General features: G+C 32.7%; 2 protein-coding genes across 3 annotated transcripts; one reads left to right on the top strand and one right to left on the bottom strand.

The window, feature by feature from the left end:
* The first annotated feature begins 9430 nt into the window (after positions 1-9430).
* On the top strand, positions 9431-12487 carry LOC139858184 (uncharacterized). Its single transcript, XM_071847039.1, has 3 exons — positions 9431-9958; positions 10585-10692; positions 10961-12487. Exons 1-3 carry the CDS (start codon positions 9509-9511, stop codon positions 12257-12259), a joined length of 1857 nt encoding a protein of 618 aa, XP_071703140.1. The 5' UTR covers positions 9431-9508; the 3' UTR covers positions 12260-12487.
* Positions 12488-12525: 38 nt separating this feature from the next.
* LOC139858230 (OVARIAN TUMOR DOMAIN-containing deubiquitinating enzyme 2) lies at positions 12526-17668 on the bottom strand. 2 transcript variants are annotated; one of them, XR_011762856.1, is made up of 10 exons: positions 17529-17668; positions 16975-17054; positions 16827-16872; positions 16473-16581; positions 13536-13627; positions 13386-13448; positions 13124-13242; positions 12961-13036; positions 12699-12841; positions 12526-12657 (listed from the first exon to the last, which is right to left on the bottom strand). XR_011762856.1 is itself a non-coding variant. In XM_071847093.1 (9 exons), exons 2-9 carry the CDS (start codon positions 17037-17039, stop codon positions 12785-12787), a joined length of 627 nt encoding a protein of 208 aa, XP_071703194.1. In that variant the 5' UTR covers positions 17040-17054; positions 17529-17668; the 3' UTR covers positions 12659-12784. The 2 variants fall into 2 exon arrangements, 1 of the variants encoding a protein (XP_071703194.1); XM_071847093.1 differs by lacking the exon at positions 12526-12657 and having other exon boundaries at positions 12659-12841.

Raw genomic sequence — 17668 nt, 5'->3', positions numbered from 1 at the left:
TAACTTAATGATTTTGAAACGAGACATATATGTAACGTTTATCGTTGTAACGACATTTAATGTATATATATCATATTAAGAGATATTCGTACATCATAATATCATGATAATATAATAATTTAAAATCTCTTTTGATATTATAAACATTGGGTTAACAACATTTAACAAGATCGTTAACCTAAAGGTTTCAAAACAACACTTACATGTAACGACTAACGATGACTTAACGACTCAGTTAAAATGTATATACATGTAGTGTTTTAATATGTATTTATACACTTTTGAAAGACTTCAATACACTTATCAAAATACTTCTACTTAACAAAAATGCTTACAATTACATTCTCGTTCAGTTTCATCAACAATTCTACTCGTATGCACCCGTATTCGTACTCGTACAATACACAGCTTTTAGATGTATGTACTATTGGTATATACACTCCAATGATCAGCTCTTAGCAGCCCATGTGAGTCACCTAACACATGTGGGAACCATCATTTGGCAACTAGCATGAAATATCTCATAAGATTACAAAAATATGAGTAATCATTCATGACTTATTTACATGAAAACAAAATTACATATCCTTTATATCTAATCCATACACCAACGACCAAAAACACCTACAAACACTTTCATTCTTCAATTTTCTTCATCTAATTGAACTCTCTCAAGTTCTATCTTCAAGTTCTAAGTGTTCTTCATAAATTCCAAAAGTTCTAGTTTCATAAAATCAAGAATACTTTCAAGTTTGCTAGCTCACTTCCAATCTTGTAAGGTGATCATCCAACCTCAAGAAATCTTTGTTTCTTACAGTAGGTTATCATTCTAATACAAGGTAATAATCATATTCAAACTTTGGTTCAATTTCTATAACTATAACAATCTTATTTCAAGTGATGATCTTACTTGAACTTGTTTTCGTGTCATGATTTTGCTTCAAGAACTTTGAGCCATCCAAGGATCCATTGAAGCTAGATCCATTTTTCTCTTTTCCAGTAGGTTCATCCAAGGAACTTAAGGTAGTAATGATGTTCATAACATCATTCGATTCATACATATAAAGCTATCTTATTCGAAGGTTTAAACTTGTAACCACTAGAACATAGTTTAGTTAATTCTAAACTTGTTCGCAAACAAAAGTTAATCCTTCTAACTTGACTTTTAAAATCAACTAAACACATGTTCTATATCTATATGATATGCTTACTTAATGATTTAAAACCTGGAAACACGAAAAACACCGTAAAACCGGATTTACGCCGTCGTAGTAACACCGCGGGCTGTTTTGGGTTAGTTAATTAAAAACTATGATAAACTTTGATTTAAAAGTTGTTATTCTGAGAAAATGATTTTTATTATGAACATGAAACTATATCCAAAAATTATGGTTAAACTCAAAGTGGAAGTATGTTTTCTAAAATGGTCATCTAGACGTCGTTCTTTCGATTGAAATGACTACCTTTACAAAAACGACTTGTAACTTATTTTTCCGACTAGAAACCTATACTTTTTTTGTTTAGATTCATAAAATAGAGTTCAATATGAAACCATAGCAATTTGATTCACTCAAAACGGATTTAAAATAAAGAAGTTATGGGTAAAACAAGATTGGATAATTTTTCTCATTTTAGCTACGTGAAAATTGGTAACAAATCTATTCCAACCATAACTTAATCAACTTGTATTATATATTATGTAATCTTGAGATACCATAGACACGTATACAATGTTTCGACCTATCATGTCGACACATCTATATATATTTCGGAACAACCATAGACACTCTATATGTGAATGTTGGAGTTAGCTATACAGGGTTGAGGTTGATTCCAAAATATATATAGTTTGAGTTGTGATCAATACTGAGATACGTATACACTGGGTCGTGGATTGATTCAAGATAATATTTATCGATTTATTTCTGTACATCTAACTGTGGACAACTAGTTGTAGGTTACTAACGAGGACAGCTGACTTAATAAACTTAAAACATCAAAATATATTAAAAGTGTTGTAAATATATTTTGAACATACTTTGATATATATGTATATATTGTTATAGGTTCGTGAATCAACCAGTGGCCAAGTCTTACTTCCCGACGAAGTAAAAATCTGTGAAAGTGAGTTATAGTCCCACTTTTAAAATCTAATATTTTTGGGATGAGAATACATGCAGGTTTTATAAATGATTTACAAAATAGACACAAGTACGTGAAACTACATTCTATGGTTGAATTATCGAAATCGAATATGCCCCTTTTTATTAAGTCTGGTAATCTAAGAATTAGGGAACAGACACCCTAATTGACGCGAATCCTAAAGATAGATCTATTGGGCCTAACAAACCCCATCCAAAGTACCGGATGCTTTAGTACTTCGAAATTTATATCATATCCGAAGGGTGTCCCGGAATGATGGGGATATTCTTATATATGCATCTTGTTATTGTCGGTTACCAGGTGTTCACCATATGAATGATTTTTATCTCTATGTATGGGATGTGTATTGAAATATGAAATCTTGTGGTCTATTGTTACGATTTGATATAAATAGGTTAAACCTATAACTCACCAACATTTTTGTTGACGTTTTAAGCATGTTTATTCTCAGGTGATTATTAAGAGCTTCCGCTGTCGCATACTTAAATAAGGACAAGATTTGGAGTCCATGCTTGTATGATATTGTGTAAAAACTGCATTCAAGAAACTTATTTTGTTGTAACATATTTGTATTGTAAACCATTATGTAATGGTCGTGTGTAAACAGGATATTTTAGATTATCATTATTTGATAATCTACGTAAAGCTTTTTAAACCTTTATTGATGAAATAAAGGTTATGGTTTGTTTAAAAATGAATGCAGTCTTTGAAAAACGTCTCATATAGAGGTCAAAACCTCGCAACGAAATCAATTAATATGGAACGTTTTTAATCAATAAGAACGGGACATTTCAATATTAACATTAACAAACTATCATTTAGTTAAACAAATATAAAGCCCATTAATAGCCCATAGTCTAATTTCCACAAGTGTCGTTCTTTTGTCCAAACCCCAATTATGGTACAAAGCCCAATTACCCAATTTTAGTAATTAGCCCAACATCATGATTACTTCATTTTAAATAAGCATAATAATAACTTAGCTACGAGACATTAAATTAAAAAGGTTGAACATAACTTACAATGATTAAAAATAGCGTAGCGTTACACGGACAGAATTTCGACTTACACCCTTACAACATTTCACTAACATACCCTTATTATTAGAATTATAATTAAAATTAAAATTAAAATATAAATTATAAATATAAATATATCGTATGAATGGAGAGAAGAGAAAGATAGATTGATTTGTGGTGCACCAAAGCTCGATTTTTATAGGCATGTGGGCTAGAACTGGGGCTCATGCGATCGCATGGATTTATGCCTTCCAGGCCATGCGATCGCATGGCCAGCTGGGGGGCTCATATTTGGTTGTTTTCTTCTGCCGACGGTTTTATAAATAATATAATATATTAAATAATTATAAGAATTATTTAAATATTATATTATATTTATGTGCATAGTTGACTTGTAATTTTTAGTCCGTTGCGTCGAGCGTTGAGAGTTGACTCTGGTCCCGGTTCCGGATTTTCGAACGTCCTTGCGTACAATTTAATATCTTGTACTTTGCGTTTTGAATCTTGTACTCTTGTAAATTCGAGACGTTTCTTATCAATAATTGGAACCTCTTGGATTGTATTTTGTACTTTTGAGCTTTTTGGTCGTTTGCGTCTTCAATTCGTCGAATCTGTCTTTTGTCTTCACCTTTTATTATTTAAACGAATATCACTTGTAAATAGAACAATTGCAACTAAAAGCTTGTCTTTCTTGAGGAATAATGCTATGAAATATATGTTCGTTTTTAGCATTATCAATAAGGATTAAATATCTAATCGTATAACAATGGTTCTTTTGACTAAGCTCAATGTTAAAAATACTTAAGCTACATTTTAATATTTACAGAAGATAACAATCCATTTCACTAGGGCTCTACATCTAAGTAAACACTATGGGAACTTAGCTACTCATTATACTAGGGTAAACATAAAAATATAAGTATATAAACATAATAATAACGATAAAAATTGATAACGATAATTTTAATAGAATAAACTTACGAAAATCTTCACTTTCATTAACTTCAAATGGTAAAAAATTACAATAACAACACCCTTGCACTCGAACAATAATACCCTTAATCACGAACAATACAATCCTTAATATTGAAACTATCCTAAATCTTGAACCTTAAAATTAATATGGAATGATACAGAAACTGAGTACTCGAAAATAAATTAAAACAGTAGATAAATAATGATAAGTGGTGATGTGTGTTGACTGTGATATTCTCTGTATATCTTCTATATTGTTGTGTAATGTGTCTCTCTGTATCTCCTTAGTACTCCGTATTATATCCTTGAGAATTGAAAAAGAGGCACCAATTGTTTAGTCCCCTTGCTAATTGTCCTTGATAAAGAATACATATTAAATTTGAGGCGTGCTAGTTGATTCATATAATAACTTAAAAGTGGCCGTCCCATGTGAATTTTGGATCTGAATCTGGTCTCAACATTACGCGTTTCGCGTAGTAGTTCACACGTTCCGCGTAAGAGTAAACTGAAATCTGGATTTATGTCACAACATGTAGAACAAAGGTTTTAATAATTTAAATAGATGTAAAAAAGTAAAAAAGTTATAAATGTAGAACAAAGGTTTTAATAATTTTAAATAGATGTATAATAGTAAAAAATATATAAATGTTTTACAGCTAAAGTGAAAACTCATTACCTCGATAACATCAGATGGACGAAATCCACCTATCCGCATTATACAGAGGGCCGTATGTGGCATCCAACATCCGTGAATAATATTGAAAATGTCTATTTGTGCTGCTTCTCTCTTCATTTGAAAAAGTTTGTTGTAATGTGAAAAAATTTCATCCAAAATGGGAGTAATAGTAGAGGCATTGAACATTGGTCGCATCCCTCTTAGTAGATTTGTTATATGTTGTTGTAGTTGTTCCAACCAATCCAAATATAATTTTCGAAAGTTCAGTGGATCTTAATTATATACATGTTTGCTCGACACCAAAAGCAAAAAAAAAAAACAATCAGAAAAGACTCAAGATTATAATAAAGTAAATTGTTTATAAATATTTATTGAGCATTAATAAGTAATACGTTTAGACTTTACCATTATTTATATTATGTTCCCAAAAATCCTGCAAACATTTTAAGTAATTTTTATTAGTTAATATAAAATAAGTATTGAATAATATAGACAACATTATAGATGGGAAGTTTATTTTTGTTTTTTTTCTCCTAAATTCTCTGTAAGAAAGTTTTTTAAATTACCTTTGAATGAACATCCTTTTGAATTTGAAGTTGTATAGATAGTTCTTGAACCCTTCTTTCCAATCCATTTACTTTGCCTACATTTTAATTATTGAACAACAGGCTATCAGGTATTTATATATAAACATTTGTTTCTATTGCTAAAATATTATCTTGTTGACCAAACATCTAAAATAGAATGAAAAATTATTGATGAAACCAACCTCTTTCCTCAACCTGCATTTGATATTTGCCTCTCTTTGACGTTGTTTTTTCTTCAAAACCTATAGATAATCAAAGATCTGTAGTTAATAACATTATAAAAAGTTAATGTTTGTTTCAGAGGTTACCATGAACGTTTTAATCACTAACCTTTTCCTTCGTATTGATCTTCTTGTTTTTGTTCTTTGGTCCTTCAGTTGATTTATTATCTACCACCATAAGGTCAGTTAGTATGTTTTTCTTTCACCATTTCTGTTTACTACCGAGTTTCGGAATGTTTTAACAAATGTTTATAGCGAAGATTGTTGGTATACTGTCATTTACTCTATTTTAGTTGTAAAATATTGATAATTATGTAAAAGATTACTTATAGGAAATTTAAGGCAATAAATATTATTATGTTGACCAAATTATTGGTTAATTTTAGGTAACTAATATATTAATTAACAACAATTATGATTTGTATATAACTTCCTCCGTTAAAATTTGATACACAATTTTGTGTTTTTAAAATGATGATTAAGTATGGAATTTATTTTAGGATTTTTAGGGATCATCGGGTAATATTTGTAAAAATATTTTGAAAATTTGAATTAATTTTCTATTTAATTTACATAAACCGTGATATATTTTTAATAAACCAGAATTGATGCAATGAATGTGTTGATTTCAAAGAATAAGTATAATGTAATTTATGGATACATTCCTAAAACATTCATTTAGATGGTACATTCCAATTGAACTATTTATTTTTTTGTAGGATTGGGTTGACCTACCATATAAACATGTTAATGAATGATTCTCTCATAAATAAAGTAGATGAATGGGAAGTTAAAACTTGATTTGAAAACAAATTTAAGTTGCATAAGAATGAAAATATAAATTTAATATAAATATAAATATAAATGTATAAATGATAATTAAAAACAATATAGATAAACGTTTCAGAATAACACAAGGATGAGATTATCAAAGCAAAATCTAAAATAAATAATTGAAAATGAAACTTCTTCTATAGGACGACTTTCTTTTGGTCAAACATTTCCTTCATCGTTCAAATCATCAACAAAAACAACCGCACCATTGTTTTGCTCATTCACACCATCAACAACATCTTCACCACCTGGGTTTTGAAGACTATATTAATAATTTTAAGAATTATTAGTAATACTGTTGTTTATGAAATATAAGTGTGTAAATGAAATGATTTGAATTAATATAGTAATATGTCTTACCCTGCACTGTAGTCAACTATAGAGTCGATATGCTCATTGATGAAAAGTCAAGTACCCCAAACGTGGTTAGTAACTACAGGAGCACCTATTGGAAACAATTAAATTAGAGGTTAAGTTGAATTTAACCTGTTGCAATGGTTGAAGGTCTAAATTATATTAGAACTGAAAATGATAATTTTATAAAGCATTATATAAATGAGATTACCTTGCCACTCTCTAATGAAGCAGTTGTTTAGCAAGAAAATTATTGGAACTGTCTCATCTAAATGAGTTGTAGCATAATCATATAGTTGTACCGCGTTATGTGACGTAAACGAAACTTTGATCCTATGACCATTGTCATGTATACACACGTAGAAATTGAATGAATTGCCGAGTTTAGATTCAACATGACCCAAAATGATTCACCCTACACTTTATTCAAGTCACCAAAATTTACAAATTATAGAAATGGGTCAAAAGAACCAAAAGGGTTCCAAAATATGAATGAATCAAATGACCAAGATTGAGATGGTTCAAATGACCCAAATGTTCTATCTTATAATAGAAATGGGTCAAATGGCCCAAACGTACTACTCAAAATTGTTTTTTCACCCATGTTTCTTCTTTCTATTGTGATATTTCTTATAATTCAATAGGCAAAATTTATAACAACTACTTCATTCGTTTAACATTTATTAGAATTCGGATTCAAAAGCGCTATTCATCATTATCAGGATTAGCATCATCAATATCATCTTCACTACCATGATCTGCGGTGACCGAAACCACCAACACCTTGTTTCTCATTGCCATTCGCCATTCTCCAATCCGAGTTTCTCCTCGCCACTACAAACATATTTGGGTCAACCCATCAAACCTCAACCCGTTTCGACCATACCAAAACATTACGCATTTTGACCCAAAATCAGTTTACACATACTAACTAGTCATATTGCCACCTATAATAGGATTAATATTACCCTTTAACCATACATGAAGCATTCTTAAAAACATAAAGAACGTTTATTTTAACATCAAAAATACAGAACAATTCAGAAAACAACTCATTATATACCTCTTTTACGTTATCCTCCGTTATCAACCCATCGCCATCTTTATCACACATGCATATTGGTTATAATGTGCAGTTACGGGTTAAAATTTGACAGATTAGTTTTGAGGTCATTTAAATGGTGTTGTATCTCAAATGAACCAAATCGGGCTAAACGGGATGGAAATCCCCTAGACATATCAACCTCCTAAAAGATGTGGTTTTCATTATGTATTTTATTGCATTTCATAGAGAAATAATATATGTAAAAATTGTTATCCAGTAACCAATTTATTGATCATTTACTAAAACTACACGACCCGCTCATATCACCATATTTAACTGTAACTTTCTACATCGACATTGTGCATGAAAAACTTGGAGAAGAACAATGAACAGGGGGGGATTATATATAAAAGAAAATAAGGATTAGAATCCATAAATTACCTATCACACCCTTCAAATTCAAAAAATATATAAAATACTTCAAATAACCTAATTCAAAACTATGTATTAATCCATAACCTAATTTATGTACCAGGATATTTAAAAATATGTATTAGATCTATCAAAATATTAATCACAATGCATAATCATATATTTTTGATTAATATTCAAATCTAGAAATGAAGAGAAAAGTACAATACCAAGTGAAACCCGTCATCTAACCCAAAACGTTATTGCTCAACATCGGTTGATATTTTCTGCGCATAATCAAATATACCTTCATTCTACAACATAACACAAGATACAAATTAGAATGCAAATCTAGACCATTGAATACCACATATGATGCATACACAATTTATATTTACAGAGCATGAACTTAACGTGTACAAATAGTCAATTTATATAAATTCAATGTGCTAAATATTTACATGGTATATATATTTAACCATTGTAAATATTATACAGTCATTTGCCTAGAAAAACATCCTTGGAACAAAAAAGAAAAAAAAACACCACAATAACCTTTGCTCAGGAAGACTTTGATTCCTTCGATATTACTTGTGTCCGCAGGCCTGATTCATTGGAATGATAATCTAGGTTACCATAATCTTTAGGTAGTATCGAATCGACAGTTGCAGTGTTAATCGATTGTTGAACCTGTTCTAGGGTTGTGTTAATCGATTGTTCAACATGTTTTAGGGTTCGAATGAATCAGGTTTTCAATTTAGGTTCGTTGTGGGAGCATTTTATGGATGAATAAATAACGCGAATGAAAGAGATGAGGATGACCCCTTATTTGTGTTTTTTCTCCCGTATTCTAATTTAAGGAGAAGGGTATTTAGGGTGTTTTAATATGTAAAAATTACTTATTGATCAATAATTTAAATGAATGGTTAGATGATGGAGGTAGTGCTCGTCTTTTAGTTGATCTAATGGTTAAAATTAAAGAAAAAGTTTTAAAATATCTCAATTAAGCTTTTCTTACAATGTAGAAGTGTAGAAGTTTAGAATAGTGTAGATGTAGATTATAATATAATATATAATATATAAATATAATAATTAAGGTTAAAATAGTTAATCGAGTGTAAATGGATAAAAAGTGGTGCGTTCTTTAAACAAAACTCCGACAACGAAAATGGTAATGGAGTTTATAAAAAGGCTATTCTAACGGCTCAATCTCGCCGGAAAAGATGGAGATCACCGGGAAAACAGATCTAACAGCTATCGTTTCTTCTAAAGTTTCAAACTTTACACCGGATTCGGATCTCTTACACAAACCCATTTCAGAAAAACAATCAACTCGGAAAACCCGGAACTCTGTTGGTGGGGTCCGGTTGAAAAGAGACGGACCTCCTGCTGCCGGAAAAAGGGGTTCCCGGCCGGGAACGCCATTGCTCCGGTGGAAGTTTGTAGAGGGTAACAAGAAAGATGAGGAGGATACAGATGTGGATGTGGAAAGTGAAAATCATTCGGATTCTGGACGGATAAATGGACGGAAATTGAGAAAAGGTAGAGATGCGGTGGCTGTCTCGGCGAGGAAGTTAGCTGTCGGACTTTGGCGGTTACAGCTGCCGGAAGTTGGTGTTAACGGCAGCGGTGAGCTATGTAATGTTCCAAAGAATAATGGGTTTGAGATTCAGGTAAATAAGTCAACTCATCAAGTTGTGTTTGTTTGTTTTTAGGGTTTGTAATGTGAAATAAGGATTAGGGCTACTTACCTCAGTTTTTTTCTCCCAGGTTCAACATGGTTTGGTGTTTCTAAATTTGAAACAAGATTGTAATTTTGTGTGTGTGTGTGTGTGTGTGTTTTAGATATGATATTGAATAAATCTGACCACAATATATGTTTTTCTTGATAAATTCCTTTAAGTTTACATTCCTAGCAATTGACTTATTAAACAGTTGTAAGGGGTTGCTTGGATTGGCTTAGTTACAAAGCTTATAGCTTTAGCTTAATTGGCTTATGTTACTTACAATGATGAAGGTACTAATAGAGTGCCGATTTAGGGCAAACTGTGAAAATGTAGATGCCAAACCTGGTATTGGTTCCTTATATTGAAATGCTTCTTTTAATTTCAACATTGATTAAAGTAGCTTTTTTGAGAGTAAAACTGATGGACTCTGAGTTAGGGCACAAAGACTGACTTGAAAAAATCAGTGATATAATCTTGACGTTGACTTCTAATTACCTTTTGGTGTTTTTAGACTCGATTTATACGTTCTTACTCATTCGTGAATCTCAACTTTTGGTTTCTTATATACGCAGCACACAATCGATCATTCGGGAATACATTCACCAGCTCTTCTTCACATGAAAGAAGTACCACTGAGCCCTAATTCGGTTACTGGATTCAGAAATAAGTTTCGTCAAAAGGTAATCATGACTCACAGAGCAATCTTAACGTCGTTGTTCGTTAGTTAATTAATCATTCGCCATGTGTAGTACATGTACTTCGAGTTTCAAACTTGTCCTTATTTCATGTAGTTTAGTATATACATATGATTCATGTAATATATTTATATATTTGCTTGCAAGTTTCATCTTTTAGATCTTGAAAATAGTATTTTTCTTGAATAAAATTGAATGAAAACATTACCTTTGAAATCAAGCTGACATGTTGTCTCCTTTCATGATCTTATAGCTTGAACCAACGTTTAAATTTACTAATTCTTCGATGGAGGGGGCGACAAAGTGGGACCCGGGCTCACGGAAAGCATCAGAAAACGTGCGACGAATCTATGGTGAATCAAAGCATTTGGTGTCGGAGCTCGAGTCAGAACTCGAGACTGCTCGAGCCCGTATTAACGATCTCGAGAACGAACGTCGATCATCAAAAAAAAAACTTGAACAATTTCTAAATAAGCTCAATGAGGATCGGGCCGCATGGAGGAGTCGTGAACACGAAAAGATTCGTGCAGTGATTGATGATGTAAAGGGTGAGTTAAGCAGAGAGAGAAAAAACCGACAAAGAACAGAAGTTGTGAATTCGAAATTAGTCAATGAGTTGACCGCAGTCAAACTATCAGCGAAACGTTACATGCAAGATTATGAAAAGGAACGCAAAGCAAGAGAGATACTAGAGGAAGTATGTGATGAATTAGCTAACGAAATTGGTGAAGATAAGGCGGAAGTTGAAGATTTGAAACGAGAATCGATGAAATTGAGAGAAGATGTTGATGACGAAAGGAAAATGTTGCAAATGGCTGAAGTTTGGCGTGAAGAACGTGTTCAAATGAAGCTCGTTGATGCAAAAGTGACACTCGAAGATAAATATTGTCAAATGAATAAGGTGATAACGGATCTTGAAACTTTCTTGAATTCAAAAAGCACGAATCTTGATATAGAAGAGATGAAACGGGCTGAAACCCTAATACAGTATGCGAATTCAGTTAACATTCAAGAAATCAGTGAGTTTAAATATGAGCCCGCGAACCCAGATGACATATATTCGATCTTTGAAGAGGTTAATTTTGATCAAAATGGTGAAGATGATGAGAGTGGTTGGGAAACCATGAGCGATCATGAAGATCGAGGAACAAATTATTCGTCCAATGAAAGTGATCCATCTGTCACAAACGATTATAGAAGAGAACTGGAAGAGGATGATGGAACCCTAATTACAGAAATAACCGAGGAACCGATTAAACATCCTAAAAAAGGATCTTCAATATCTCGTTTATGGAGATCATATTCAAGCAATGGTGATAATTGCAAGATAATATCATTGGATGGGTTGAACGGGCGACTCTCAAATGGGACCCACCCTGACCAGAGTTCTGGGTTGAGTGGGTCTGAGTGGAGTTGTTCACCCGGGACAGGCAGCAACCCACACATTACAAATGGAGTTACGCAGAAAAACAGATTAAAAGGCGAACTTTTGGAAGCGAGAATTGAAAGTCAAAAGATACGGTTGCACCAAGTACTGAAGCAGAAGATATGAAGTTAAAACGGTTGCAGGTAGTGGTTGACGACGATGGTGACGATGACGATGACGATGACGATGATGGTGGTGATGATGATGATGGAGATTCGATTTAGGCTATTGATATGGTTGCAGGTGATTGAGAAAGGGAAGTTGTGTACAATTTTCAATCTTGAACATTTGGAAGATTAATTTATGCCCATGAAGCTGCAATATTCTTATATTTTCCCTTTTAGTATAGGATTATCAATCTTGAACGTTTTCGATCATATATTATATAAAAACGGAATTACATCTTCAACATATCAATTCTATTTAGTGGATGTCAAATATGTAAAAGATGACCATTGATCTTAATTGAAAGTTTGGTATGTAGCTACATGATAAAAATGCAGCTCGCAATATTGAACACAAAGAAGAATCTAAACACCTGTTTATAACTTGATATAGTACAAAGGTTTACAACAATTTGGGTAAATAACACAATCTTTTGGTATCACAACAAACCAATAACACATAGCTCACAGACTAAATGCCACCAAATTACTTAAATTCTTGAAAATTGACATGCCCTGTTGCTTGTGCATGTTCCACAGCTTCCTGCATCATCATTAAATACAGAACAACAAAAAATAAAATAAATAAATATGACTGAAGTTTAGAAGGTAGCGTCTCGTTTGGGTTTACATATATTTGAAAAAGATTTTTAAATGCCTAACCTTTTGACCAATCACACCAATCTGGCACACTCCGCAGCGCAATGTGAAGTTGGCAGTGTCGGTGTAACTTCGTTTCCTATAATTTTAACATTATCGACCATTATTTTCTTCAACAAATTACAATTAAAAAAGAACTTTATAAACTCCACAACATTTTGTGTACCTTTGCTGATCCTTAACAAGATTTAGAGCAAGTGATTCATATGACCCAATGGACCTATCCGAATCTACACCAAATATCGTCTGATCAAACTCTTCAGGAGCTTCATCCACAGGGGACATCTATCAATACATAATAATAATCATTTGAAACAAAACTTGCCAAAAACATATTGTAGAAAGATAACTCTTTCTATAAAAAGAAATACATATGTGCTATAAAAGAATAAGGTAAAGGAAAAATAAAGGTGGAGAGAATGACATACAGCCAGAGCATCGTAATGGAGTCCATCGTATATCAACATAACTCTTTCTTCATACTTCTTTTCCTGTAAAAAAAAAGATGATAAAGATGGCCTATCAAGATTTTATACGAAAAAATGAACATGAGGCTTGACATGGTTACGAATGCTGACCTGTCCATACAAGTCACATCGTGTTGTTTGGATATCATATGCTGCAATTTCACGTCCATAATAATCCGCTAATATTGAAAGCTCAATGGCACCTTCATAACATAAAGAAATTCTGTAAGAGGCACAAATGACAAGTAGAAGAGAAGTACATTTTAATGTTTAAAAGTGTTACGTAAATGAATATACAGTAGTATTTCACACTTGTTAAGAAGTGTACTTTTAATAATATTCACATTTTTTTAAACTATAATGAACTGCGTTCAGAAATACATCTTTTGAAGGTGAAATAGCAAATCTGATAATTAATTATTAGGTTAACAGATAAAAATGGCAGTAAACGCCTATAGACAAAATGAGTTGAAATGAAACTAACTTTATGGGCCATCAATGAATAAGAAGGCCGAGCTTATTCACCAGACTAAAGAGTAACCTGAATACTTTATTTAGTTTGGATAAAAATTAATAAACAAATGTTAACAGAAACACAATAATTAGAATTCCTTCTCAACGAATATCAGTATTGAACCTCTAACACTACATAGTCAGGCAGCAATACATACGTAATAGGTGAAGAATCGTGTAACATTTTTAGGGAGATCCAAAACATATGTAACTGTTACAATGCAAGACTTACTCACTAGTTGTAAAAAAAAAGGGAACTAAAATATCTTTTGTAACAAGGTTGTAGCACCTATGAACTTATTGGATGCAAAAGTAACCCATAAAGGTCAGAATTGCTAACTAATTATGGCATTTGATTGGGTTTGTCCCAAAAAGGAAACCATCACAAGATAGCCCAATGGTTGGGCTATGAGATCTCGAGTTCGAATCATGTCTAGACGAATATTTTGTGGTGGCCAGGGAAGGGTTGGAAACAGCTAGGGAGTAGTCATGTTGGGTTGCGTACATCAGAGTTTGGGGTCGGATTACTCGCCCTCCCGGGTAGCCCGAATAGGGAAAACCTTCTACCTTTTATTTTTATAATCAACGTGATTTATAACTTCTTGTGTTATGTTATTGGTTGTTAACTCAAGGCACATTAGACGCACAGGTTACGTGTGTGTGTGTGGTATTAGAAGTTACGAATGTAAATCAGAATCACAAATTACATTAATAACTAATGTTGATCGGGCTTGTCTGTACTTTTGGTGTGTGTGTGTATATATATATATATATATATATATATATATATATATATATATATATATATATATATTCGGAAAATGATTCAGATTCAATTACATAAGAACCGCAAGGTGATGGTGCATTGGTGGTGAGCTGACTTCCCATAAGGGGGGCCGTTCGACTCCAATGTGCTGCAAAAAATATTTTTATTGTGGTTACCCGCCCACTTCATGGTCTCGGAGGTTTCAAACGTCTATGCGCTTGAGCCTCGCCCAAGTAGGTTTTTCCTCTATTTTCCTTGTGGTTACCCGCCCATTTCGTGGATTTCTCCTGAAGGGGCGGTGAGACTCTAATGGTTCATACCATAAATATGATCGGGCGGGTGGGTTCCGACATCGCGTTCGGAGTCCCGTCAGTGACTCCTAACCGCCGTTCAAAAAAATAAAAGAAGATTTGATACATAAGTTTACAAAATCAACTATGCAAACTATGTAGGGAGGGGCGTCGATTCTTGCTTACTGAAAAAGGGTTCCATTGATGTCCCTCAAATTTTACTTTTTTAATAAGCATACACATAATAAAACTTTAATTAAGTGTATGTTTATTTAAAAAAACGAATCCGGGGAGTGGCCAAGGAAAGGGCACAGGAAGTAGATTCGAGTAAAAATACTCTCCTTCCAGGTTAGGGACCTGAATAGAGAAAAACCTTATATGTGTACCCCGGTGGGGTCATGATATTCTCACAGCAGATCTCAGGTTCAAATTTCGCTAGAATCATATCTTGGGGTAGCAAAGAGAAAGGATTGGAATCAAGGGATAACCCGGTTAGGCCGCGTATATCTGCGTAATAATACTCCCCTTCACTCTTCACCTTACACCCTTCACCGTGTAGCCTGAACGTAAAAAGGTAGAAGGTTTTCCGTGTTCGGCTACCAGGGAGGGCGAGTTAATCCGACCCCATAGGGGCAGGGAGTATTCCTGGTTGTTTCCAACTCATCCCTGACTACCACTAAATATTCGTTCTAGACGGGATTCGAACCTGGGACCTCTTGCAAGGAACTCAGGGCCCCAACCACTTGGGCTATCTAGTGATGGTTGTAGCCTCGTTGTGAAAAGAACGAAATCCAAACAATGTTTGAGTTTTAAGCCCAATTATCACCTATTTTCCTAATCTAGGCCCACTCACATTTCCCTATAAAATGTTATCGATTACTTCAATTTACCACTATATGAATGAACTATTAAAGGACGACGTGGACTTCTTTCGAGTCTTTGTTTCCTCAACTGCTTTCACAAGCTTCATTGTCTTTTGTCTTCCTTATAAGTCCCTCAATTACCCTTCTACGTTTTTCAATTAGTTGTCACTCACCCGCAATCAAGCATGGTGTTTTCAATGTAAAACAATTGATTCATAACAACTTATTTATAATTAACCTAGGTTACTACGGAGTGTATTATCACAACGTTAGGTTCTGTAAATGAAAACTTATGTGTTGTGATGTTAATCATACGTTTATGTTATTGCTTATAACTATCCGGTCCACACTAACAAGAATATACTCCTTTGTTTAGTCTTTCAACTTGACTTGAAATTAAAAAGGCAGACCCTGATAACTTTACATTCTAGGTTCGCCCTTTGTAGGGACTAGGGAGTGATGTTAAAGTTATAATGAGTCCAAACTATGCATAAAAGTATGAATAGAGTAACTTAACTTCAAAAGTTATATAAACAGATCCAAGTAATGATAAGGTGATAATAAATATAAAAGTTCATGTTAATACAATTTATATCAAGAAGAGCACAAATCATACCTCCCCATTTATCCGGGTTAAGAATCCAAGAACAATATTCTTCATTAGTTTTCCCAAGAAATGCTTCAGAATACTTCGTTGGATCACTGGCTACTGTAGCAGCTATGACCTTTTATAATAAATACATCGTACAATATAGTTAACAAGATAAATACTATCTATATATATTTTTTTTTTTTTTTTTTTTTCACATAAACATGCAAAATAGAAATACTCAACTTCAAGGACTATCAAATATATATAAGCATGACTATTCCCTATACATATATACACTGATGCTTTAAATATGTATTACAGAATTTAATATACATGGTGATGCAAAAGATGATTAATAACAGACTATTTTAATCCAACCTGTCTCAATTCGGAAGCCTTATTTTTATCATGATCCATGACATACCTGCATACAAAGTAATCAGTTATGGAGTAAAAATCATAGCCCTGCAAATAAAGACAGAAACTTGAATATGAAAAATGAAAAATCGGTATTTTCGAGCTTCACCCGACAGCATTGAAGAGGCAGCTATTATCCGAAGGAATAACTCGTCTAACTATACTACCTTCCATCTTATAAATATGCACCTGCAAACCATCAACATTATTAGCAGCTATACAAATTCAATATATATAATAAAAAAATCTAATAGAATAAAATAAAAACACTTTTGAAGTTAACAACTATCAAGCAAGAAATAAACACAAACAATCAAACAAACAGATACATTTACATAATCATACATAACCATTATCATACAACTTTAGAAACTACATGTGATACCTGATTTGGATATTATACAACCCTAATCTTGTTATTGTTTATGCTTCAAAGAACATAATCAAGATTTCATTTTTTATTATTTCGTATGCCAAGAATTGCTAAATTGAGTGTTCTGAAAGATAAACTTTACCACAAGCAACTTCAAATTAGGTCTTTTGTAACCATAACTTAATAAAAGAAATTAATAAATTTAACAAAAAATGATGTTTTAAGACGATAACATTTATATTATATATTGAAGAAATGGAATTAATTTGGATCTGGGGAGTTAAGGGTACCTGTAAATTGCTTGCAGAATTGATAATAACAATTTGAATGGCAAGAAGAAAGTTTAAAGATGCAAACTTTATTATTTATTATTAAATTAAATAGAGGAAATGTAGCAAATCAATAATTGTTTTCCAACAGATACACAAAG

This window comes from Rutidosis leptorrhynchoides, chromosome 7 (assembly GCF_046630445.1).
Source record: "Rutidosis leptorrhynchoides isolate AG116_Rl617_1_P2 chromosome 7, CSIRO_AGI_Rlap_v1, whole genome shotgun sequence".
Taxonomy (NCBI): Eukaryota; Viridiplantae; Streptophyta; class Magnoliopsida; order Asterales; family Asteraceae; genus Rutidosis; species Rutidosis leptorrhynchoides.
The sequence above is the reverse complement of the archived record's forward strand: the minus strand, read 5'-3'. Positions and strand labels throughout refer to the sequence as shown.

Coding starts and splice junctions, on each gene's coding strand:
- LOC139858184 (XM_071847039.1), top strand. CDS start 9,509: ATGGAGATCACCGGGAAAACAGATCTAACAGCTATCGTTTCTTCTAAA. Junction 9,959..10,584: donor ATAATGGGTTTGAGATTCAG/GTAAATAAGTCA, acceptor TTATATACGCAG/CACACAATCGATCATTCGGG. Junction 10,693..10,960: donor GAAATAAGTTTCGTCAAAAG/GTAATCATGACT, acceptor ATGATCTTATAG/CTTGAACCAACGTTTAAATT.
- LOC139858230 (XM_071847093.1), bottom strand. CDS start 17,039: ATGGAAGGTAGTATAGTTAGACGAGTTATTCCTTCGGATAATAGCTGC. Junction 16,582..16,826: donor AGGCTTCCGAATTGAGACAG/GTTGGATTAAAA, acceptor TTATTATAAAAG/GTCATAGCTGCTACAGTAGC. Junction 13,243..13,385: donor TCCATTACGATGCTCTGGCT/GTATGTCATTCT, acceptor ATGTATTGATAG/ATGTCCCCTGTGGATGAAGC.